Here is a 27200-nt window from a genome sequence, read left to right on the forward strand (position 1 = left end):
TGGATTTCCATTGCATCAGGTCACCCCAAGCATAATGGTTAAAAAATAGTTTATGATATAACAAAAAAACTCACATTCCTGTTTCATATCAGTTGTTTAGTAATCCCAGAGGGAAACATCAGTGTTTGTTTCTGTCTGGAAATATAGATGGAAAAAAGTAACAGAAAACAATAGAAGACATCTTAGGGAAGTTAATTATCCTTGTTATAATTATATCCAAGTTCTCAACTTAAAAACCGGCGAGAGTTAAGGTAGAACTCTGCTGATTTACTTATTTAATACTTATTTTGCAAGTAGAATAAGAATAGCAAACATAATTAGTTTATTTAATGAGATTTTTTATCTTTTACCCAAAACTTTGTAAATGGAATGTCTGCCAGATTTTATAAGGGAGTAAATTTCACTTATGGACCAATATTGAATGCTAATCATTATATTTGATAAAAAATATACAAATTATTATGTTAGTTACTGAATTACAGCTGAAGCAAGAATTCCACGTTTCTCATTGTTCCTAAAAAAGGCAGCAGCTATCCACTGCCCAGATCAACTGAGGTCATATCTCTCATTTACTTTCTCCCACAATTTGCTGAACTTCAGTTCTGCCTTCATCTTGGATTAGACTCTTTCAACATACTTTTTCCTATGACAGTTCAAATACTTATTTTAAATGCAAATGCAAAATTTTACATCAGGAATTATATCTAAAAGGAAAAAATAAAAGGTCTTAATTTCTTAATGATAGCAAGTAGAGCAGAATTCCATTAAAACGTGGCTTATTTTACAATTTCAGATAGAAGCAAAATCACCAAATAATGGCTTCTTCAGTACAACAATGGAAGACACTGTGCATTGTCTATTAGTGCTTTTTCTCTTCCCGATAGCAGTTTCATAAAGGGGACGTGCATTTGGGTATCAGGGATGATTTAAAGATTCTGTAAACATTTCCAAGCAGAATGCATTTAGCAAGCTATGGAAACTTTGGTAAAATATGTGTACAGCAAATTATAACTGCATTATGGATATTATGATATGAAGTTTTTTACATAGTTTGTTTCCCAGGCAACGACATTTGGCAATCTAGAAGAGGCCATATTGTCTCACGACACACTGAACCTTCATTATTTCTTTCTTTAGAACACATTTTTCATTCTACATAATGTTATGGAAATTCACTCCATATAAAAAGTACTATAATAAATTTTCTTATTAGGAAACATAATCAAAGAATATACCCAGAGTTGATATTTATTTTTTCAATTAAAATAGATAACATAATCCAAGAAAGTAAATAAAGCCCATGTATAACTAATAGTGTCATTTTAAGCCATGTCTTTCTATTGCCAACATTTAAAAAAAATAAAAGATAGTAGCACCAATTTGACATCTGTAGTGTACTCTCTTCAAGGCTAATGGTGAGTGGAAAGGCTAAAAGGTATGCAAGTGAAATAAGAAGAAAGAAAAACAATGCGCATTATGCTTGAGTTAACTTTTCAATAATCAAGAGCCAGGTGCAGTGCACAAATTATTTAATAAGAAAATATCACAGAGTTTATCTTCCTATTAATTTCTGGTCCTTACAATCAATCAGGTTTTCACCAGGTGGCTACCAAGTGCTTGTCATTGTTCCAGGCACTAAAGCACTCCCTTCCATTCTAAACTGCTTGCCTTCATTCTGCAAATGTTCTTTGAGAACCTTCCCTATGCCCCACATTGTTGCCAATTCAAAAGATAAACGAAAAGCTATAGCTCTTCTCTTTAAAAGTTACGATCTTCTTGGGGATATATTTATAGACAACAAATCAAACAGAGAGAGAAGAAGGACAGATTAAGACATTTCTTCCTGACCCTTTCGTATCCTCAGTTATCTCCATCCCCCGTCTTACATTCTGCAGTCCCAGACCTGTCATTCTCCTGCAAACAGCCTTCCCCTCCCCTCCCCTCCTCCGTTTGGTGTGCCCGGCAAAACTCAGCCAGCTTTCTCCTTCTATGCCTGCAGCAAAGTGTCTGACTTTCTGAGGAAGACTGCCCAACTTCGCTGAATGAATTTCTTTCAAATTTATAACCTTCAATTTCAAATGGGCAGTCAACACTGCCAGATGATTCTAGGACACCACCCTAGTATAGTCACGTCCTCCTTCTCTAAGAGAACTACTCTTTCACACTTTCTCTCATCTCCTCAGATCACCAACATTCCCTACCCGCTGTCAGCTGATGACTTTTCTTCGTGCTTCATAGATAAAATCAAAGAAATTAGTTGAGAATGTTCTTATCTTTCCAGTCCCAAGCCACCAATCCATCTATGTTTACATCTATTTTCTCTAGGACCCTTACGTTTCCATGTTAGAAGCATCCTAGCTTCTATGGCGACCTCCTCTACACGTGCTCTTCATCCTATTCTCTTACCTCCTTAAGTACTTGGTCTTTTAATTATTTCCCTTTGCTCCTGCATCATTAATTCCTCTGGTTCTACTGGATCACTTCCATCAGCTTGCAAATACGCTTTAACGTCATTCATCTTAAAAATCCTTTCCATGACACCATATCCCCATCCAATTACTGCCGCCTTTCTACTTTTCCATTCTGAAACTAAAATCCTTGAAGGAATTGTCTCTGTTTTCTCCTTTTCTAATCCCTACTCTCTCCTCAACCACTCCAATGAGGCTGCATGTAGTGCATTACTGAAATCACTCTTATCAATGACCTATATCCTGCTATGCTAGTGCTCAGTTTTTTGTTCCCTTCTTACTTGACCCGTAAGTAGTGTTTGATACAAGTGACTCCTCCCTCCCTCTTTTTCCTATAGCTCTGTGGCACTTCCTTCCTTTGGTTTCCTTCTTAACTCTCTGCTCGCTCTGAGGATCTTTTGTAGGATTCCCCTTCCATGTTCAGCCTATAAATATTGAACTATTCTAGGTTCAATTCTGGGTGCTCATCTCTTCTCTATTCGTACTCTCTCCCTTGGTTACCTCAACCAGTGTCTTAATTTTAGATATTATCTATAAAGTGATAACTCTTCAATCTATGTCTCTATCTTCCTGAGCATATGATTTATGTATCCAGCTGCCTACATCCAACTGATTGTCTAATAGGCATCTCAAACTTTTCATTGCCAATATCAAATTTCTAATCTCCCTCATCTGCTCCTCTTCAAATTTTCTCTGTATCAGGGAATTATGCCACCATCCATCCTGTTAGTCAGATCTATTCTTTGGTAATGCTCCTTGATTCCTATTGTTTCCTCTCACCACAAATTCTTTTCATCAGCAAGCCTTTACCTCCAGACAGATCTCAAATCTGACCACCCACCGTCTCCCTAGCTACAATCCTGGACAACGCCACCATCATTTCTCATCTTCCTTACTGCAATCATCTCCCAACTGGTGTCCTTCTTTCAGTTTTATTCACCTAAAACTCTTTCTCTGCAAAGCAGCCAGACTGATCTTTGTAAAGCTTCAACCAAATCACACTTCTTCCTTGTTTGAATCCTCAAATGGCTTTCCATTATAATCAGAATATAATCCTAATTTCCAAACATGGCCCACAAGGCACTTCATAATTTTGCCCACCTGCATCTCCAATCTCGTCTCACACTTCTTCACTTCATGCTCACCATGTTCCTGCTACACTGGACATTTTGCACCTCAGACACATCAGGCTTGCTCCCATCACAAGTGTTTTTACACTTGCTGTTGTTTGTTGTTGTTTTTGCTCTTCCTCTAAAACTTCATATTATTCTCATCGTTCAAATCTAAATGCAAATGCCACCTTTTCACAAAGATCTCCCTGACCAACCTAGCCAAAAAACAAAGTCCCAGAAAACCAACAACCAGACAATTAAACAAAAAGCCCCAAACACTTTCTCTAACACCATCCTGTTTTCTTTATAGCAATTTCCTATCTTATTCACTTATTTGTTTATGTGTTTATTGTCTGTTTCCCTCCACCAGACTTGAAAGTCATTGAAGAACAGAGAATCTGTCTCTATTGTTTGTTGTCATATCATCTAGCACCTAGAATAGTGTCTGACACATTAGGTACACACTCAATTAAAGTTATTTTTAAGCTGACTTGTTCATTATATGAAGTGAGAACTTACCTGTAAGTGTATAAAGGCACAAACTGCACATTAAATTTAGGGAATTAAGTGGGGAGTGGTGGGAGGGAGGACAGGGAGGGAGGACACGGTCAGACTGTGAAGGATCCCTTTTTTTTTTTTTTTTTGGGTGAGGAAGATTGGCCCTGAGCTAACATCCATTGCCAATCTTCCTCTTTTTGCTTCAGAAAGATTGTCACTGAGGTAACATCTGTGCCATTCCTCCTCTATTTTCTCTGTGGGACACAACCACAGCATGGCCTGATGAACAGTGTGATCCACATTGCTTGATCCACAGCGCCAGGATCCAAATCTATGAATGCCAGCCACTGAAGTGGAACATGCAAACTTAACCACTATGCCACCAGGCCAGCCCCTGAAGGGTCTTGAATGACGTTTAGTGGTTTGGATGTTATTGTACAAGCAATGAGAAGCCAAAGGTTTTTAATTCTACATTCTGTTTAATAGATCCCTTAAGAATGAGATCTTTCCTCTATAATACTAAAGTATACAAGTGTATTTTAAAATGTATATCCATTTAGTTGGGTGTAATAATTAAAGAGATGCCCTTTAAGATCCTATTTAGTATAAAAAATGCTTTTGCTTTTGGAAATTGCATGAAACACTTAATCAAAGTAAAGTTTTGCCTTTAGAAATCTGTTTAATTTAGAAATATTTCACTATAATCAGAAGAGTCAATAGCCTTAATAACATTTCAATGTAATTAAAACACATAAAGTAATTCATTTATCTAAATTGTTGCTGAACAATTCTTAATAGAGAATGAATTTTTCTTACTTTTTAACCAATTCATGTAGAGTCATATTTTCTACACCATCTTTTCAGAACAGACATAAATCTGAACAACTAATGCTTGATAAGAGTCATAGAATTTTAATCTGATTAATTTTATTGCTAATATTACTTGTAAAATTACAGGACATTTATTTTATAACTAGCAAAGATTGCTATTCTTGTACTAAATGATAACATAAGTTCTTCTAATGTACTGAGTAAAGTTTAAATCTAAACTGAAAATAAGTAGAAATACAATGTGGTTACGTAAAAGTTTGGGATCCTTTCAAGGGTAAATAATGTAAAACTAAACATAATGGGATAAGAAGTTTGGCAAGGAAGAAATCAAAATTTTTAAAAGCCATGAAAGGACAAACTCAAATCTCATATTACTGAAAGGAAATATAAAATATACATCCAAGGACATTATTGTTATGAAGTTAATATCTTACATGAATTTTACTTTTAATATTGCTCAGGCACTGATCTTAAATGTCACAGAAACTGGAAAATGATAGCAACTTAGAAATATTCCCCTTGCATCTGTTCAACAGAAAATCAAGTCTTTTCAGGATGTATTTTGCATATTGAAAGACCTGAATTAGCCCTGACTTGAGGAGAGAGGAGAGTGGAGAAACGAAGAAAGTGGAAAATCTACAGGGAGTTAGATACTTTCATGTGTTTTAGAGTGTCTTATAGAGCCGAGTATCAATAACAGCTTATTGTTTGCTCATCAAGAGTCCTTTTAAAAATAAAAATAAAAACATGGTTTGGCAGGGAAATCTTTTCCAATGCTGGAATAAAACATATCTCCTGAAGTTCATTTTTTTCTGCACTTCCCAGAATACTGTAGAAGGGCCCAAGTGAAAATCAAACCACCTGTACCTCTGGGGTGGTCACTGTTGCTGAGGCTGTGTCATTACAAAGCTCGTAATTGGGAAGGAAGAGCAAACTGCTCCGCAATTGCTTACTTGACATTTGGAACTACAGAGTTGGAGCTTCAAATAATATATTCAAGACGACAAAAAGAAATCTGTCATGAACTGAAGCTCATTAGATTTCTGAGTCAAACTATAATTAGATCAAAATTCCTGTGAAAACTCTGCCTTTAAAAACTCTAGCAGATTTTGTAAGCTACCACTTTGAATGAAGAATCCATGGCTCACTTCAAAGCAAAAGGGATGGGAAAATTAAGGGATGATTTGGAATTTTTCAGACAGAACGGAGAAGGCTCCAAGAAAGATGCCTGGATGTACAAAGGTGCATTTCATATTGGGTGCAGCAGAGAGACCCTGGGGGATGGTGAATGACACTAGAAATGTTGGACTCCACACTGTGAAGTGTCTTGACATGTTTGTCTTCTGCAAGCTGTAAGCAGTCATTGTAGGCTTTAAATTGACAAGTGTCTTGGTGTGTTTTAGTAAGAAAGCTCTGACAACAATAAGGAGATGGATTCTAATGGAAGAGATAAGCAGAAGGAGGAGTTACTGGAGGCAAAGGCAAGTAATATTAAGGACCTCAAGGAGGGCAATGACAGAAGAAAGAGTGCTTAGATATGACATGAGTTGATGGCCTGTGGATTTGTGGGTAGTAGGAGAAAAAAAGAGGACCGCGATTTCTCATTTCTGTGATTAGGTGGATGGTACCGTCATTAGGTAGTGTATAATAAGAGGCCCAGGATTTCTGTTTGGTCTGGTTTGGTTTTGCTATGGAGTAGGAGGAGGAAGAAAAAAAGGAAGATGATTTCAGTTTTGATACAGGGTGAGTATCCCATTTGAGCTCTGGCTATTGGAATATGGAATTGGAATTCAGGTAAATGTTTGTAGTTCACCACCACAGAGCTAATATCTGAAACTATGGAAGTAGATCTGTTGACTGGATCATTTGAGTCTTTGTGTATTTTTCTGGCCCAAGACTCTGAGATCAACACCAGTACGATGTTCAGAACCCATCTTTAGTAAAGAGACTACATTTATCCATAAAGGGGAGAGCAACTCACATTAAATTGTTTGAATTTGCAAACCTGCAATGAATGAATTTATACTAGTACATGAAGTCTTAAACGGTGCATACATTCCTCCTGGGACTCGTGGAGAATTTTGGTTTATTTTTTAGGATCTGAGTTCCATTTATCCAAAGAAACTACAAATTAAAAAAAAAAACAGTTTCAGAGAAAGACAAACACTGTATGATTTCATTCATATATGGAAGATAAGCAAATATGTGGATAAGGAGAACAAATCAGTGGCTACCAGTGGGGAAGAGGGGCAGGGGGCACTGGGTGAAAGAGGTGAAGGGGCACACATGTATGGTGATGGATAAAACCTAGACTATTGGTGGTGAGCATGATGCAATCTGCACAGAAACCGATATAGAATAATGTACACCTGAAATTACACAGTGTTATAAGCCAATACGACCTCAATAAAAGAATTTTGAAAAAAGTCTTTAAGAATTGATAACTATATAAAGTTTTTGTATACTTATTGAGGATGAGAGACAACTATTTATATGAGTTCTCATTGCAGTACTGCTTGAAAATAAAAGCATATTAGAATCATATTATTTTTAAGGCAATAGTTAATACTAAATACTTAATACACATATATAACTTGTATACATATAAAACTAATACTTAATCCTAAGAAAACACGATTCTTTGTCTAATAAGATGTTTATGAGGTAAAACAAAAAATATATAACTCATGCCAATCTTTTCTGGCACACACTCAAGTTTTCTAAATGCCAGAGTATACTGCTTTTGTTTAAATAGTTTCCTGGTTCTAAACAATCGCAAGACTCGTTCTCATCAACTATTACCCAAAACACAGTTTACATTTTAAAGGAGGTAATGACTACCTAGTACTCTTTAAAATAATGACACTGAGTTCAGAGAAGGTAAATAATCTGTAAACAAGCAGCAAGAGTCCGAATGCCAATCCAGTTTGTGTCACTGCAAAGGAGACGGTATGGCTCCTCTCATGTGAGCGAGAACTTCGTACAGGCTAACTGTTCTGTGAAAGACTAAGCCTGGACGTGTTATGAAACTGAAGCCACCACACTTTCAGTTTCACCCCTAGATCAGGCAGTTGTCATCTTCTGGTAAATTTAATGATCAGAAATCAGAGCGGCCACTCATTGAAGTACTCTGAAAAGAGCAATAGAAAACTATGGGCTTTTGTGCCGTCTCCCAGCTCCTCACTGGACTTGAGACAAACTTAGCTAACCATAATATTCTCAATCTGAATTTTATGTTGAAAGTATAAGGCTAAAAAGAAATACAATTAGTTCACAAGATGGAGAGTTCACACTCTTTCCTTTTATGAATCTCTGAAAAGCACATGCTTGGTATTTTAGAAACGACTCTAATAATTACATTGTTATGATGCATTATAATTTATAGAAAGCTTTTAAACATAGAATGTCATAATTATCACTTATTTCATTTGACTTTAAAATATAAGACCAGGTAAAAAGAAGTAAAGACAACACCTGTTCTAAGGGCAATTCTCTTAAACCAGAGGCCACTAACACGGTTACCCCTTATTAGCTAGTTTGTCATATTGTCACTGTAGATAAAGATAACCCAGAATGGGATGGGACCATTGATTTAGCAAAACACTATGCCTTGTAAATTGATATACTTTGGTGAAAGCATAAGGTAATATGATTATAAGAACACATTGTATCCAGCTACGTATTATAGTCACAAAACCAGAGTTAATAGAAACATCAAAAAGCTCTTCTGTAAGCTGTGCCTGACAACGGACTGTTTTGCTACAATAGCGCTAAGGAACCTATTGCTGTATTTCATTGAAGTAACTAGTACAGTCATGCCAAATGAGATAAATTCATTAATAGGACATTGAAATGAGAATAGAAAATGACTTGGTCACATTTATCTAGTTCAGAATACATATTATTTTGTGAATTTTTCTTTATTATGCTGACAATGATAACTGCTAGTAAAATGGGTAACAAAGGAAGAGAGGTTTTGAAAAAGAAAACATGACACGTACATTATATTTTTGTAAGTCTGCCTGAAGAGCAGTCTTACTTAAAAAGAATAAATGAACTTATATGAAAACTAAAAACATGTTATTTACAAACAAATAGAAATTTGAGTGATATTTATGAATACAGAGTATTTATTGCCAGTCAGGTAGGAAAAAATAAATCCACGTTACATATGATATTCACATAAGTAGAGCCTCTGTCACTTAAATGCCCATTTTTACAAATGGTTAAGCATTTTAGCACAAAATGCAAACTCTCCCCTTGCCCTCTTTATCTACAAGTATTTCAGAAATGAAGCTGTTAATTTTCTGTGTTGATAGTTTTTTTACTTTTTAAAATTTGTTTGAAAATAGCTTTTTAAAATAAGTTTTTATGTTGAAACAATCATAAAAGTACAAAAAGTTTCAAAGCACCATACAAATAACTTTTCCAAAGTACTCGAGAGTAAATTGCAAACCCGGTGCCCAGTCTTTCCCCAGTAATGCAGTGTGTATTTCCTACAAACAAGAACATTCACCACCAAGCCAAACTACAGCCATCCAAATCCAGAAGCCAATACCGACACACTGCTACCCTCTAATCCTCCCCACGCAAGATTTGCTGGTTGTCTCAATATCGTTTTTTACAGCAAAAGAACCAATCGCGAATCACTGCTTTTAGCTATAAAGTCTCTTTGGTCTTCTTCAACCTGAAATAGTCCCTCAGTATTTTCTTGACTTTCCTGCTCTAATGGCTCTCATTAACAGTGCTTTAATGTAGCCTTGCTTTTAATTTACATTTATAATTCAAGGGGATCTTTTTCTTAGAGTACGCCCAGATAAGATATAATATTTTGCTGCCTTCTGTGAATATGTGTGTTGTGTGTGGGTCCTTAGACACCTACAGAAGGGGAAGATTGTAGTGTCTGAATCTTTGTTTTCGGGGGGAAATAGCTTAATAAAAGCAATGATGCCTAAAGGAATAAACACACGTAACTAATAGATCTACGATTTCCTAGTTTTCAAGCACACATAGTCTAGCGGTTTCAGAGTATGACTGATGCTTGTACTAGAGAAAATCCTCCTTTAAATTAGTCCTTAATGATTTTTTCTATAGAGAGTTCAGAACTTTCGTAGATGATAGTGAAACGTCAGCCTATGAACAACCCAAAAGAAAATTTGCTCAATAAAATATTCTCTTTTGAGTGAATATACCAGAAACAGTTTCATTATTAAAATTATCCATTTGACAAATTTGGTCCTTTAAAATTGAGAGGACCCTCTTTTTGGTGCTCTTTCATAGTATAAAAGGCATTTTGGTGTGGCAAATTTTACATAAAAAGCCAAATAGTCTACTTCTAGGTGAAAATAAAAATGTGAAAACTCACCATGGATCATGAATACATTGGAAATAGTTACAACCGGAATTTTAGAGTTAATACTTTTCCAGGTTCCACAGCTTTTATCAGCTTCTCAGCAAAGCCCTTGATCCAAAAGAGATTGTTAGCACTTCAGACTTATCATCTCTCCACTCTGAACCCTTCTTCCAACAACTCTTACACTTTCTTATCCACCAAGTTCATCCATTTTTCTTTTTCAGATTTGTTTGCCAGGGTTTACTGTTTATTGAAATTGCCTCAGCAATTCTACTGGAATGTGTTTGAACTATTCCTCTCTTGGTCAGCGTATTATGACCGCAGGTTGAGGAATCACGCTTCACGGCTTGTGCACTCAGGAGGGAGGGCAAACATAAACTTTAATATTAGTTTGATCTATGTTTCCTTCTCTTCATATTACTTCGTATGTTCACGATTATCACAGACATTTACAGAAAATCATATTTTAGCTCAAGATAAAACAGTTACTCATAACCACAGTAAATTATTAATGGACAGATCCTATTTTAACTTTAAGGGATTGGAAAAATTCTTCTCACAAATATGGAACGATTTTATTTAAAGATAAATCCTACCATTATCATTAACCATGTAGATTACTTCCATGGAAATGGTTCCTAAATTTCATTTTTAAAAACTTCTTCTTATCCCTTCATTTTTCTCTTGACATATTTTATGTTTTTTGACTAAATGTATCACATTTTAATAACAAAAGCAAAGACATAAGTTATACTACTTTTGGATGCTCTTTATTTGTTATAAATATTAATTTCCTTACTTTGAAATGATTTTCCTCCCTTGTCATGCCTTGGCTATTATGTGTGACTTGAAACCCCCTGAGGGAGTGTTTGTGCCTGGTTACATGTGTATGTGTAGGTTTAAACTTCAGGGTTCAGCTATCAGCCACTGAGAACTCCCAATCATTTATCCTTGTCTGCCTCTGTGATGCTCACCAAAGACTCATCTGATTATAATATTTGGTATCCCATATAATTTTCTATGGGGAAAAATAATCAAGTGACACAAAATGTCCGGGTCACAGGACAGATGTTTCTCATTGTGAATCAATGCACCCACACTCTTGTTTATTTACTGAGTGTTCACTGTGTGCCAGGCACTGTTTTGGTTACTGCAGAATCAGCAGTGACAAAACAGAAAAAAACCCTCCCTCCTTAATGGAACTTTTGTTCTCCCGAGGAGACCATCTCCAAGTAAACAAAGAGTCAAAATAGTTCAGAGAACCATAAGTGTTATGAAGAAAATCAAAATAGCGAAACGGTATAAAGGCTAAGGGGGCACAATCCTGTATCATGTGAGAGAGGCAACATCTGACGAGGGGTGTGAATCATAGGGAAGATCCAGCCATGCAAAGATTTCTGGTAAGAGAATTCTAGACAGAGAAATAGCTAGTGAAACACTCCAGCATGGGCGCAAACTCATCTTCTGACCCCCCTCTTAAAAAATATAATTAAGAGAATAATTCTGTCATGAAGAAAAACTGTATCATGAAATCTGGAGGTTTTTCTTTTGGTTATCTAGTTTTTTCAGATGTTCAGCATCCTCAATTATTACACATAATCGACCGTTTCAATGACTTTTAAGGAAATGTGTATCACAGGAATTTGATTTGACTCACCTAGAGGAATGATCATAAAGTAACAGTGTAAGAAAATTTGTAATACTAACTTCTATTTAATTACTGAAAAAAATTTGTCCTAAAATCTGCACAAATCAAAATGTCTCTATCAGTTTATTTAAAGGATACCCATTTCAATTTAGGTTATATCATAATTCTTACACACTTTTCCATTTTGAAATGACTGCCAGGCACATAGACTATAAGATAGAAGATGAAAAGAAGAGAAACTCGCCGAGGCTCCACGAAAGCCTCGACATCTTGTTGCATCCCTGAGGACACCACGAGCTAGTTCTTCTTGGAGTAATTTTTATAAAACTAAAACTGTTTTTCCCAAAACTACACTTCTTCCTTTATTTTCATTGGAAGTAGAAAATAAAGGATAGTTGAAAAATCTCACGTATCTCTCAGTTACAGTCTCGATTGGTGATTGGCAGGTCCTATGCATCATACATAGTGAAAACAGTTTACTTTTATTCATGACAGAACTCCACACTACGATTCTCATTTTATAGACACCAAAACTAACATACAGTTCTCCACATCTTATGCATGTTCTTGGTCCTTTAGACTTTTGTCTATAAGAAAATGAACACACTAGACTGAAAATAACTTTGAAAATGTGCTTTAAATGTAAAACTGCAACAGCTGTTCAAGTTATACATGCATAACAGTTTCCTGAGGAGACCCAGTGACATTTCCACGCATCTTTACAATGTTTTTCATACCAAACATAGTTAAATGTATATAATTCTCCTTGTTTTAATTCTGTTTGACATGGGGCCACAGTCTCAAAGCCAACACAATACCCACACACCAGTGACAAGCACTGTTACTCATTCCTCTGAACTGTTCACACAGCTATCTCATATAAAGCCCACACTATCAATCTACGGTCAAGTTTTAACTTATATTTAAAATTTATATTTTAAAAATATATGTTTAAAAACCTGACAACCTACGTCAGATTTATTTTACACTTCACATCAAAACCGCTATTTGAGAGCCAAGGAGAAAGGGTCCCCCTGCACTACTCACTATTTTCTCTTTGATCTAAACGTATGTATTTAGATGAAGGAGACAACTGTTTTTCCACCATGGTTTAGTTTCTACTTAGCCATGTTTCCTCTCTACTCTAAATGTAGACCTTGAAAGCACTGGGGATGGAAATGGCAGCACTGGCTGCATTCGCAGATTAATGCCGAACAAGAAACACTCGCAACCATATTCCCATTTCAGTTTATGCCTGCAACCTGGAAGAGGTGCTTCCGTTAGACGTATGCATAATGTTTTGGTTTAAACAAAGGTTACTCAAAAGTAAGGTGTCCAGATATGGAGACATTTCCTCCTTTCCATGATCTCTTCTGGCCTTCCACTATGGAGGAACGAATAGATGTTTTATCTCTATGTATAGATTTAAATGTAGCATATTTATGTAGCAAATGTAGCATATCCATAGCATTATTGCAAGTTTTATACGCATTGACAGAATTTTCATACATAATATCATACATGAAATGTACTTGAAGCTATATTATTAATCTATTAGTTAAAAAATCAATAAAATTCAGTATAGTTTGCTTAGGAAAAGGATTTAAAAAGTAAAAAATAAAATTAAGTTTTGGTTCAGCAGAGGAAAGGTTTCTAAGTGCTGCCGATATGTTTGAAAAATTAATCACCGCACTCAATATTTTTCTGCAATATTGCAGGAGGGAATAACAGCAACACAGTACTTTCAATATTTTAATTGTAACATATACAAATCATATTAATTTATTTGAATCAAAAAACGCCTAATTTTAAATAATTTTTGACTTTTGGAAACATTTTTTTCTGTACAACACAAAATTCTATTATTAGACATGAATAAGGTAAAGCTGAGTGAAACAAAGCATTTCATTAAACTAAACATTGCATAAGTTTGGGGAATTAGTTTTTACATAAAAATGTCTTGTTTTTTATATAAACCAAATTTTACATAGACTAGTAGAAAAGGCTAGTGCAAATATAAATTTTCTGCCAAAACACGTTAGGGTGGCTAGAAAAATTTTAATAATTTTAACGAAATATTTTTCATATTCTTATTTGAAAACCGAAAACTAGCACATTCCATAAATGAACTTGAAGAATTAGGCATCTGATTAAGTTGAGCCTTTTGAAACTGTTGACTGGTTTTGAGTTACAAAATGTGTCAGTTTCATGAGTTTCAATGCAGTTATTTCTTGGTGTGTGTTCAGCTATGAGAAGAACCTTACATGGACTCTTCCCACCTTTACAAGTAATTATACAATGTTATAAGGCAGGACACATGCTTACTTAACATGAATCTCTTATAGTATACTGTGCTTTTCAGCTTCTAGGAAAAAAATTATAGAAAAAGTAACTCAATCAAAACGGCAAAGCATAGCCAAAATAAATATTCATTTTTTCCTACTAGTGAAAAATCACTATTCAAAATTTAGAAAATAAGCAATCACTTACTTTGGTAGAGTTTTCAAGTGATTTTCTCTTAACTCCAAGATCCGCAATTTGACAAGTCTGTAGAAATGAATAAAAAAACTGCTTCTTAATATTTCTCTTATAAAAGAATATTCCTATGGTAAAGTCAATTATCACTATATTATTCAAATAACTATGTCCAAACATAAGTACCATAGTGACAGATTTTGAAGAATTATACAAATTTATTATGAGTAGTATTGCATCAACACTGTAAATGACAGTATCACTTTCTTAACAATAAAGATCGTTGAAAGATATCAAGTTCAAGTCATCTAAATTCATATGTTCTATAAAAATTATTCATGGTTGTTTAATTGTATGCATTCAGCAAATTACTAAATACCAGGTGCTGGGTTCACAGGAACATGGCAATACTTTCCCTCAAGAGACTATAAGTGAACTTGTAAAGAAATAGTATAGCATAGTGGTTAAAGGCTTGAGCTTTGTGGTCAGACAGGTCTGGGTGAAATTCAGACTCTTCCATACTCTATCTCTGTGACACTGGGGAAACTAATTAACGCTTCCTAACTTAAGTTTCCTGATCTATAATGAGTATGTGATAACAGTACCAAATTTATAGGATTTTGAATATTAAATGACTCACACATGTAAAGCCTAATGACTGGCACATCATAAATTTTAACATGTGTTAGCAATTACTATTATCACTAATCGCACAATAGGAAAATTGTTACAATATTCCATATCTCATTGACTCTAAGCTGAACATCTTAACATATGCACTGAAATCTACAGCATCATCTGTCCTGTGACAGTCCTGGGGCTAGGGAAATCCTGTGAAGAGGATGAGAGGGGTTCTTGGTTTCTGCTGTTTGTATAACATTTGGGATTAGGAATGCATTTCAGATTTAGCTACTCATTAAACTTTGCAGTCTGGGACACACTCTCGTTGTTAATGTCTACACTGAACTTTAAAATGTACTCAGTTGAGGCTACTTTAGAATAAATCTTAATTAGATTCTTCAAATTCTTAGTGTTTGGGAACACCACCCCATTTGGACTATGTCACCTACAATCTCCTATATTTACTGTGCTTTTAGGTATTCATCTAGGTCGCTTTCTCTTTCCTTTTTGTTTGGACTCCTATCAAATTTACAATTTAATTTTAATCTTATAACTCTTAATTTATACATGAAATAAACTGATTCAGTTCTTCAGAGACTGGGTATATCGCTAGTAAAAGAGGTTCCTTAAACATTTCTATGTCTCAAGTCTTCTTGACATTTGTGCTAGTATGGTGATATTTTGTGACTTATTTTGGCTTTTGGGGCACTAAATCTCAGGTTTTGGAGAGGATCTTAAGCATCCTTTGTTAAATGATTCAGCTAAAGATGAAAAAATTTTTTTAGATTACAATAATAATAAAATACAGCATATTTTGGCAGACAATTTACACAAAATTGAATTCTAATTCCAAGTAGTTTTGGTTTTGGTATTATGTTTTCTGATTACCCAAATCTCTTCCTTTGTATTAGGACTATTAAAAGAGAATTGACAAAAATTCAAGACCAGAAAATGTGTCTTAGGGTGATAATTAAACATTTTCTGATTTGATAAATGAAAAACATATTTGTAGTGTTGTGGTCAGTACCAGAAGGACAATGCTAGTTTATATGAATGAACGGTGATGTTCCAATTTATTTAGAAGTTAGGCAAATGCTCTTTGGAATATCTGTAAATTTTTAAAACTGTCCAAGTGTATGGTGTTCATAGGTGTTGTGATATCACGGTCTGCAAAAGTAAGGGGATTTGAGAAATGTTCTGATGTGCTCTCCATATGCAAATGGAGGCTACTACATGTTAGGGGACTTCGTTATTCCAATGATCTCCTCTTAATGTCATATACTAGCTTCTGCCAACAGTGTAGAGTTAAACTCAGTCTATTATTTGAACAACTTCAAAGATCACTTGGAAAAATGCAGTTGACAATAAACTTAAAATGTCTTAACTTTAAAATATATCTTTTATACTTATAATAGCCAAGTCATAGAAACAACCTAAGTGTCCATTGACGGATGAATGGATAAAGAAAATGTAGTATATATATCTGTAGCTATAGATATAGATATCTATACACAACTGAATACTATTCAGCCACAAAAAAGAGGGAAATCCTGCCACTTGTGACAATATGGGTGGCCCTTGAGAGCATTATGCTAAGTGAAATAAGTAGGACAGAGAAAGACAAATATTGCATAATCTCCCTTACATGTGGAATTAAAAAAGAGACCTCACAGAAAAAGAGACCAAGTTTGTGGTTACCAGAGACGGGGGCGGGGGCTGTGGGAATTGGAAGGTGGTCAAATGGTATAAACTTCCAGTTATAAGATAACTAAGTTGTGGGAATGTAATGTACAACACGGTCACCATAGCTAACACTGCTGTATGATATATTTGAAAGTTGCTAAGAGATTAGATCCTAAAAATTTTCATCACAAGGGAAAAAACATTTTTTTTTTTGGTAACTATATGAGATGATGAATGTTAACTAAATTTATTGTGGTAATCATTTTGCAAAATACGTAAGGCAAGTCATCTATGCCCTACATTTTAAACATATACAGGGCTGAAGTCAATTATATCTTAATAAAATTGAGAAAAAAAAATAGATGTTCATTCCAAAACAATGTAGAATATTAAAAAATATAAAGATGACAATAAAAATTATCCATATTTCACTTCCAAGGAAACGCTCTTTTATCTCACGCATACTCATATTCATATTGGAAACATAGTTTATATATTTTGTTATAGTATGCTCCTAAGCATAACTTATAAGAGAAATTTAAAAAATTTTTCCCTAAATAAGATTATAAATTGGTACATAGTATTGTCATATGCATGGACCATAACACATTTAACCAACCTCCTAGATGGATATATGCTTCCAATTTTTCATATTGTAAATAATGATAATATCCTTGTCCATAAATGCTAGTGTGATATCTGATGGTGATAAGATACATTTTTTGGAAACTAATTACAAAGGCAATAGCTGTAAATATTTTCAGTGTTTTAAAGCACACTGCACAGCACGAAGTTCATAACACTTTGCAATTCCATCTGAGCCTGTGAGGTTGTCTTTCCTCCAACTCTATAAACCGTTTTCGCAATATGCCCGAACACAGAGCCATTTATTGTCATTTTAGTTTGTATTACTTTTATTGTTTGTGAGGATAAACATTTTTCACATGTTTATTGGCAATTTGTACGTTTTATAATGGATGGCTTGTACATGACATTTTCCCACTTTTCTCTAATGAGATCTTTATCTTCACATTCAGTTGTAAGAATTCTTTATGTTAAGGATATAAATAACTTGTTTGTTATATGTGGTGAAAAATTTTCCCAGCTTACTGTTTTATCTTAATTTAAAAATATTTCCAATATCATTTTATTTTAAAAGTATTCATGTAGTCGAATCTACCTTTCCATTTATGATATTTTTCTTTGTTTCTATGCTATAAAGGTATTTCCCAACCCAAGAGCCATAAGTATCGTGTGCATGTTTTTCCAGATCATTTCTGGTTTTATTTTTTTGTAAATAACTCCCTAATTCACCTGGGATTTATTTGATTATTAATCACATGTAAAGACCTAGTTTTACTATTTTTTGCAAAATGCTTCATTAATTGACATCTCCTTTATTGAATAATAATGAGGTCTATCTTTAATCACAAGGGTTACTTTTGAAGCCTCGCCTATTGGTGCTGGTAGAGTACTTACGTGAAGTGAAATAAAAATTGCATCTTTTAAATTTCTTATTCTTACCTTCCAAAATTGGCTGGAAGAAATTCAAGAAAGGCGTCGTTCAGGTAAAGCTGGGTCAGGTTTAGAAGCTGCGTGAAGCCATCAGGGAGTCTAGAAAGGAGGTAAAGATTTAGTCACTGCATCAATGTTGCCATAGAAACAGAACAAAAATATATCTCTAAGGAGAAAAAATAGAAGCGTAAGACATTTTTCAGCTCTCCTTTGGTATCACAGTAATGGGAGAATTTATTGAGCATATTGTTACAGCTTGAAAATTTTGCCTGTTATTAAAATAAATGGCACTCGCCCCCTGACCATGTTGCTTTCCTATGCTGAGATTTATGTCACTGCACTGCCAGAGGCAGCACCATGATCTCTTCCTTTTGCCCTAAGCTTATACACACCAGTGAGATACTTTTTTTTGGAAATTTCAAGTTGTACGCCATGTTTTGTAACTTTAAATTTAATGTTCTTTCTCAATGGAATATTCACATATATAGTCAGGCAAGGAGATCCACTTACTCTTTAACTCAGTCATTAAAATTTGTCTACGATTTGTTACAATGATGACTAAAGCTGTCCAACATGAAAAGGCAAGGAGTATTTTGTCCTCTTAACGGGTAATTTCTTTAATGCAGTCTCAACATGTATGTAAATTATAGTTCAAATTGGTTCAATTCATGTTCACTAAAAATGAGCAAGAACATTGCAACAATAATTAAACAGAATCCTGAAAGTTGTAAGAGGCATTAAAAGAGTTGAGAAAATGTCCTTTGGGGAAATTTTACCAGTTAGATGAAATAATTATTTGAAATATTGAAGTCATTTTCACCAAAAAGATTTAACTCGAGGATTTTCCAGGAGACTAAGGATACTGAATATTTTCCTATAATTACACTTTTATTTAAACATTTTTAATGCTTTTAGTTGTGGTCTAGACAAGACTATGATCTTTTATAAAATACTTTTAAATAGTGTTCAAATTTGCCTTCCCCTCAAATTACAACCTATCGCAATTACTGACAAAATTGTTTAAACAGCTGCCTATACTCACTGCTTTTTACTACTCCTCAAGCCATTGTTTTCTGGCACTTACCCCAGCTCTGTTCCTGAAACTGCGCTCACCGAAGCCTCCAAGAGCCTCTTAGGTACCAGTTCCATTCACCTCCTTTCATTTTGTATCCCACACTGTCTAGCAAACAGCTGCCATCATTGATTGTTCTCTCCTTTTTGGCTCCTACTATACTACTTTTCCTGCTTCTTCTCCTACTCCTGAGATATTGCATCTGAGTTTCATTCTATGTTTTCTCTTCCCCTGCCCAATCTTTTATTATGAAATATTTCATATATACAAAAGAATATATGTATGCCCACAATATTATTTAATAAATAGAGCCAATACTTTTAAACCCCTCTGAGTACATCTTCCTATTTGCCCCACAAATTCCTGAATGATATTTGCTATTCTGCCTTTTAAAGAGTTTTATGACACCTATTTAAATATCTAAAAAAAGTCACATGGTTTTGCATGTTTTTAAACATAATATAAATCAAATCATAGTATGAACATTTTCCTGAGACTTTAAAAAATTAACATCAGATTTGTGAAATTCATCCCCCTTTTTTTTTTTTTGTCTTGAGGAAGATTAGCCCTGAGCTAACATCTATGCCAATCTTCCTCCATTTTATACGTGAGTCACTGCCATAGCATGGCTGATGGGCAGTGTAAGTCCATGCTGGGGATCCTAACCCTCAAACTCAGGCCGCTGAAGTGGAGCATGCTGAACTCAACCACTATGCCACGGGGCCAGCCCTGAAATTCATCTATTTTGATGTAGATGACTGGCCACCATAGCATAATATTTCATTGTATGAATATACCACAATTTGTTTATTATTCTCCTTCCTATAAACATTATATTTCTTTCCAGTTTTTGGTTTTCTATTATGAACAGTACTTCTGTGAATATTTTTGTACATATATCCTGGTGAACAAAAGATTACTTAAGTTATATACCTGGTTACAAGAGATTAATGTCCCTCAGGAATAGTTCTCAACTACTGACTAGCAGGAGTATAAATACCTCAGCTCCCTTACCTATTGTGATTGATGACTCTGTGGCATGTGTTTTACACTGTTTCCCAGAGTTCCCCAAAGAGATTAAGGTCCAGTGGTGCATATCAGTAAATAACTTGATAACACACCCTCAACAAGTATTTCCTGAGGCCATCTCCTAAACATATTGCTGAATTCTTTTCTAAACATCTGCTTCTGGGAAATCCAAACTAAACACAATTAATATTTTTATATCAATTGGTAGGAATTCTTTATAAACTCTTAGGACACAAATCTTATGCTGATGATTTTTGCTGCAAATATCTTGTTCCAATTTGTATTTTGGAGTTGGATTGTTTGTATATGGCTTCATAAAGGACTTTTCCATAAATTTGCTCTTAAAAAGAGGTAGGATTCATGAAAGTAGGAAAGAAGGAGAAAGGAGGCAGGAGAACAGTGAGGGTTTTTATAATGTAGAGGTAAGAATTCATCAGCGATGGATGACAAAAAGAAGACAAATTTTAGAGGGACTACTTTATGTACAAGAGTATTAGGAATTAAGATTTGAGAATATCAGTAGCAGACAAGATTTAGAGGGTATTGACTGCATGACTCAAAGGTTTGAATTTTTTTACAAGATTAAAAAAACCTATGGGAGATAACTGTTTTTCTCTATGGTTTCCTTTGTTGTAATACATTAGATAATACATTAGATAGTGTAATATATTAAAGCTCATATCCTGATAGTATGATAGTTTTTATGATAATGACCCAGATGTTCAATAGACTTCAATCCAAATTTAACTACTATCTTACTTTAATGTCCTTTTTGATTTCTATACTCATTCAAAAGAAGGAATCACTTATGACTTTTTAAAAAGAAGATTAATATGTGTAAAATGAGAAGAATATTAAAACCTTTGATCTAATAATTTACTTTAACATTGTAACTTTTAATGAGTAAAAAGCCTTTAAAAATACTAATTTTCTAGTTATAGGGACAGTTATAACTATCCATCACCCCCTAATCTATTATTCCACATATGTAGGCACTAAATGGTATTACATTTTACTACATCATTGATCAAAAATATATTTCTTTATTGCTGCTTATCTGGCAAAGTTTCTGCTGCAGGATCTGGATTCTTACATAGAAGATTTCTTTGAAGACTGAAGATTTGATCACATTGCACAGATTCCAATTGCAAAAGTGGACTGCCAAAAATAAGTTACACGAAAAACCAGAATACAAAGTAAGATACTTTTTTCAGCCTAGTTATAAACAGAAATGTGTTGACATTTTATATTGAACCTTTCTTTTTTTAAAATGTAGAGTTACAGAGTATATTTATACAGTATGTCTCATTTAATGTCATGTGTATTTTTACTTCAATTCATTTCAACCAGAATTTATTGAACAGTTACTCTGTACTTACATTCAAAATTAATGTCTTCTTCATCACTTTCCCCATAGGATTCTATTAATAGATTTAGCAAAGTACTTATACCAATCACGCTTTGTACAAGTGTTGGGCATTTTCCATTCCTGGGATAAATCATAAATTCTTTCAGGACAAGGAATTTTTTAATCTTTTCAATGATCTAGTATTGTACTTTGAAAACATATTATTTGAAAGATATGTAAAGTCAGTAGGTCTGCTAAAAAAGATAAACGACTTTATTACTAATTTTATGGTACAATTTGGTAGCTTCTATTAGAGACAATGGCCCCACTTGTCAATATCACTAATTCCAAAGGAATGTACAAGGATTTTTGAGGAAGATATTCCCTAGCAAGCTAGATAAACTTGATGAAGATGACAATCATGAGTTGTTCTTATTTTCCTCAAGCTACTCAATGAAGTCCAACATTTCACACTGAGTAAGGGAGCTCTCAATAGTGAAAGGATTTTACTATCCTAAAGTAACTGGTGGTTTTCACATTTGACTGATACATTAAAAAATTTAGAGAATAGATGTTTAATATATATTGGTAAATAATTCTCTCTACTAAGGAAACACTTTCATTTTATTAACGGCTTAAGTTAAAAGTGGCATATTCAAACAACAACAAAGAAAGGTTAATAGAAGCAGACACCCCTAAGGTTTAGTGTCTGAGCACATGGGCCCTGATGTCAAAAGACCTGGGTTTGAATCATGGTTCTTTCAATTATTATCTCTGTAAGACTCAGTTTCCTTATTTGTAAAATGATACTAATATCCACTTCCAAAGTTGCTCCAACGATTAAATGATTACCTGACCCATAATAAGAACTCAGTAAATTAGAGAAACTATATTACTTTTCCTTGGTGTTATTTTCATTCTAATCTTTCAATATTAACTTGAATACCAATTTAAATGCTTTTATTAATGCTAATTTTATTCTTGGAATAGGCAAATTAAGATTGGCTGCAGACAACTTTGTTTCAACATTTTTCTTTTCTAATTGCATTTACTTAATAGTTAAATGAAAACATGTTACAGGCATTTGACCCATAATTGAACGGTTAAAGCCAAATTAAATTACAGGCTTTATAAGTTGTGATTAACCAGCCAATGTAAAGTCTATTCTAACTGGAAAGATATTTTACATCTAAGCATTTTAATTTATACAGCTAAAATTATAACATTAATATAACAATATTACAGAATGTTTGGAAAATACAGAGAAAAGAAAAATATTGCTTATAATTCCACTTCCTTAACACAGCGATCATTATCATTTCATGTAGTTCCTTCTAATCTAATTTCCAGTTAACTGTTTTAACATCACTGCAAACTTGTATCATGATTTCTCCCTTTACTTTGTAATTATCTTTCGATTTTGCTGTATACGCAGAGTAACTACATAATCTATCATTCAAACTAGGACTTTTTTGAGAATTAAAAAGGACCTATTATTGATCAAGCTACCTTGAGAGGTGCAAACTGGGATGACTTGAGCAAACAGAGATATATGGTTACCATACACGTAAACTTTGCATCATGTGGTAGATGTGCCAGAATTTATTAGTAATTTCTGTATTGTTGAATATGATGAATATTTCCAATATTTCAAAATATATCTTTTAATTTAAACTCAAATCAAAATACTTCTTAAGAATTGCTGAAACATAGTGAAAGAAACCCAGGAATTCAAATACTATGTTCACGTATTTCCATCTGTAAAGTAGGTAAGATTTATCTACTTCATTAGGTTGCTGTGAAGATGAAAATGAAATAATGTATCTAAAAGCCTGAGACATGATAGGTTTTCAGTAAACATTGGTCCATGCTTCTCTCATTGAGTAGTTCTTGTTTTCAGCTTTATTGTGATAATTTTCACCAATAACTTCGTTAAGGCATTCAGACTACACTATGATGCTCTCATCTAAAACTAAAACTAAAACTAAGATGATAACACTCAAAACTGTAAGCTTTATATTCCAGGGTTTTCATAACTTACTATGTTGTAGATTTCTTGGGTCAAAGAAAATGAACAGAAAAGTAATATGTAGAGAAAAATCAATGAAACCCAAATCGGGTTTATAAAAACAGCAATAAAATTGATAAATCTCTATTGAGACCGATCAAGCAAAAAGAGAAAGAAGACACAAATTACCCAAACCAGGGATGAAAAAGAGGGCAGCACTAGAGAACCTGTAGATATTAAAGGACTAGTAAAACAATATTATGAAAAATGAGATGCCAATAAATTTGAAAACTTACATGAAATGTACAAATTCCTGAAAAACACAAACTACAAGAGACCACTCAAGAAAATGTAAATAATTTGAATAGCTTTATAACTATTATGGAAATTAAATTTGTCATTAAAAACCTTCCCATAAAGAAAACTGTAGGCCCAGATGGGAGGCCCAGAATTTGCACCGGCAAATTCTACCAATATTTAGGGGAGAAATAATTCCAAGTCTATGCAATTTCTCATAAAAAATAGAAGAAAATATTCCCCAACTGTTTTTTGAGGCCAGTTTTACCCTGATATCAAAACCAGACAAAGAAATTACAAGAAAAGAAACTTCAGACTAATAGGCCTGGTGAATATAGATGGGAAAATCCTTTACAAAATATTAGCAAATAAGAGTCATTAATTTACAAAAAGAGTTAACACTTCAAGATGAAGCAGAATTTATCCCTGGAATGCAAAGTTGAATTGACATTCAAAAACCAATCGATGTAATCCACCATATCATCAGACTGAATAAGAAAAAGCATATCATCATGCCAATAGATGTTTTAAAAAAAAGCTTTGACAAAATTCAACAACCACTGATATCAAAAAGTCTCAGCAAACCAGATATCAAAGATGTGGCGGGTAGATTCTAAGGTGACCTCCATGATCCTCACTTACTGCTGCTCAAGTCTTTGTATAATCTTCTCCTCCTGAGTGTTGACAGGACTTGTGACTTGCTTCTAATGAATGGAATGTGACAAATATAAGACGTCACTCCTATAACTTTATCACGTTATATGACTCTATCTTGCTAGGAGACCCACTCTTACTCAGCTGCTGGCCTTACAGAAACAAGCTGCTACGTTGTGAAGTGCCTATGGGGAGGGTCACATGACTGGCAGCTGTACCAGCCTCTGTGATGCAAGAGTGGCCTCCAGCTACCAGCAGGCAAAAAGCTGGGACTCTCAGCTTAATAACAGCAAAACCTGAATTCTGCCAAGAACCTCAGTGAACTTGAAAGTGGATTCTTCTCCAGTTGAGCCTTCAGATGAGAATACAGCTTGACTAATGCCTTGATTGCAGCCTAGTGAAACACTGAAGCAGAGAACTCAGCTAACTCATGCCCAGATTTCTGACCCACAGAAGCTAACAGACAACAGACACATGTTGTTTTAAGTCACTATGTTGTGGTAATCTCTTATGCAGCTTGAGAAAACTAACACAGATTTTGGTATCTTGAATTAGGATTCTCCCGTAATAAATTCTTAAAAATGTGGATTGGCTTTGGAGCCAGGTAGTGGTCAGAGACCGGACAGCTGTTGAAGAGCATCATAGAGAAAGCCTATGTTTCCTCGAAAAGATTGAAGGCAGACATCTAAACTTTGAGGGTCCTGTTGGTGAGGGCTCAAAACAAAATGAGGAATGGGTTATTGAAAATTTCCTCAACCTGATAAAGGGCATGTATGAAAAAATAAGTAATAATCATACATAATGGTGAAAGTCTGAGTGCTTTTTCCCTAAGATTGGGAACAAGACATCACGCCCGTTTTCACCTCTTCTATTCAACATAGTACAGGAAGTCCTAGCCAGGACAACAAAGTAAGAAAAAGAAATAAATAAAAGGCATACAAATTTAAAAGGATGAAATAAAACTGTCTTCGTTCACAGGGGACATGATGGTCTGCATAGAAAATCCCCCCTTCCTCAACATACAAAATATCTACTAGAACTAATAAGTGAATTTAGTAAGGCTGCAGGATATAAGATCAATATAAAAAAGTCAATAGTATTTCCATATACCAGCAATAAATACTTGAATAATAGAAAAATCATCTGTGATTGCACCAAAAAACATGAAATACTTGGAACAAAATGAACAAAACAGGTACAAGATTTGTATGCTGAATCTATAAAACATTGATAAAAGAAATTTTAAAAGCTCTAATCAAGTATAGAGATATAGGATGCTCAGGGATAAGGATACTCAATATTTTTGAGATGTCCATTCTGCCCAAATTGATCTGCAGATTCAATGCAATCTCTATCAAAATCCAAGAAGGCTTTTATATTTTTGTAGAAATTGGCAAGCTGATTAAAAAATTTGTGTGGAAAAGCAAAGGGCATAGAATAACCCAAATAATTTTGATAAAGAAGAACAAAGTTGGACTCATGTTCTCTGATTGTATGACTTATTATAATGCTACAATTAAGACAATATGGAATTGGTGTAAGAACAGGCATACAGATTAATGTGAAAAATAGAGAACCCAGAAATGGATCCAACACATGATCAATTGGTTTACATAAAAAGCAATCAAGTAGTTTTATAACGAAAAGATAATATTTTCAACAAATAATACAGAAACAATTGGATATCTATATGCAAAAAAAAAGAACCCTGACCTTCACACCTTGCACATATACAAAACTCAACTTTAAATGGATCAAAGACCTATGCATAAAATGTAAATTATAAAAATTTCAGAGGAAAACATAGGGGGAAATACTTATGACTATGCATTTAGCAAGGATGCCTTTAGATAGGAACAAGAAGCATAAACCACAAAAAAATTTATGAATAGGACTTCGTCAAAATTAAAAACTTCTCTTTGAATGTCACTATGTAGAAAGTGAAAAGATAAGGCATAAAATAGGAGCAAATATTTGCAAACAACTATCTGATAAAGGTCTTAGCAAGAATACACAAAGAATTATTTTAATTTAATAATAAAAAGACAAGTCAATAAAAATGAACAAAAGATTTGAACTTTTATGAAAGAAGCAATACAGACTGTAAATAAATACATGAAAAGATGTTACTTTGACATTAAAAATGTAAATTAAAACTATAGTGAGATACCACAATGAGATACCACATCTACTAGACTAGTTAAAATAGAAAAACTAAATGATAGTGCCAAATTCTGACAAAGATGAGGAACAGAAAATCTCATAAATTGCTGGTGGGAATCCTCAATAGAGAAGGTATTTTGGAAAACAGTTTGGAAATTTCTTATAAGGTTAAACATACACATACCACATTACCCAGGAAAGCATTCCTAGGTGTTTACCCAGTTGAAGTGAAAACATATGCTTACACAAACACTTGTACATAAATATGTATGCCAGCTTTATTAATAAGAGCCCCAAACTGGAAGCAATATAAATGTCTATTAACTGTTGAATAGATAAACTGTGGTATATCCATACAAAGGAATACCACCTAGAAATAACAGGGAATGTAATGATTCTTGAAACAACATGGAGAAATCTCAAAA

At 34.1% G+C, this 27200-nt stretch overlaps 1 protein-coding gene across 9 annotated transcripts in view; it reads right to left on the bottom strand.

The window, feature by feature from the left end:
- The window catches only part of LRRC7 (leucine rich repeat containing 7), a 491842-nt gene that overhangs the window by 213280 nt on the left and 251362 nt on the right, over positions 1–27200 (bottom strand). For all 9 annotated transcript variants that reach the window (XM_070268846.1, XM_070268842.1, XM_070268844.1 and 6 more), the window contains 2 exons: positions 18214–18303; positions 14401–14457 (listed from right to left, as the gene is read on the bottom strand). In XM_070268846.1, coding sequence (XP_070124947.1) covers positions 14401–14457; positions 18214–18303 — 147 coding nt within the window. The remainder of the gene's footprint in view (positions 1–14400; positions 14458–18213; positions 18304–27200) is intronic.

This window comes from Equus caballus, chromosome 5, assembly GCF_041296265.1.
Source record: "Equus caballus isolate H_3958 breed thoroughbred chromosome 5, TB-T2T, whole genome shotgun sequence".
NCBI classification, from domain to species: domain Eukaryota; kingdom Metazoa; phylum Chordata; class Mammalia; order Perissodactyla; family Equidae; genus Equus; species Equus caballus.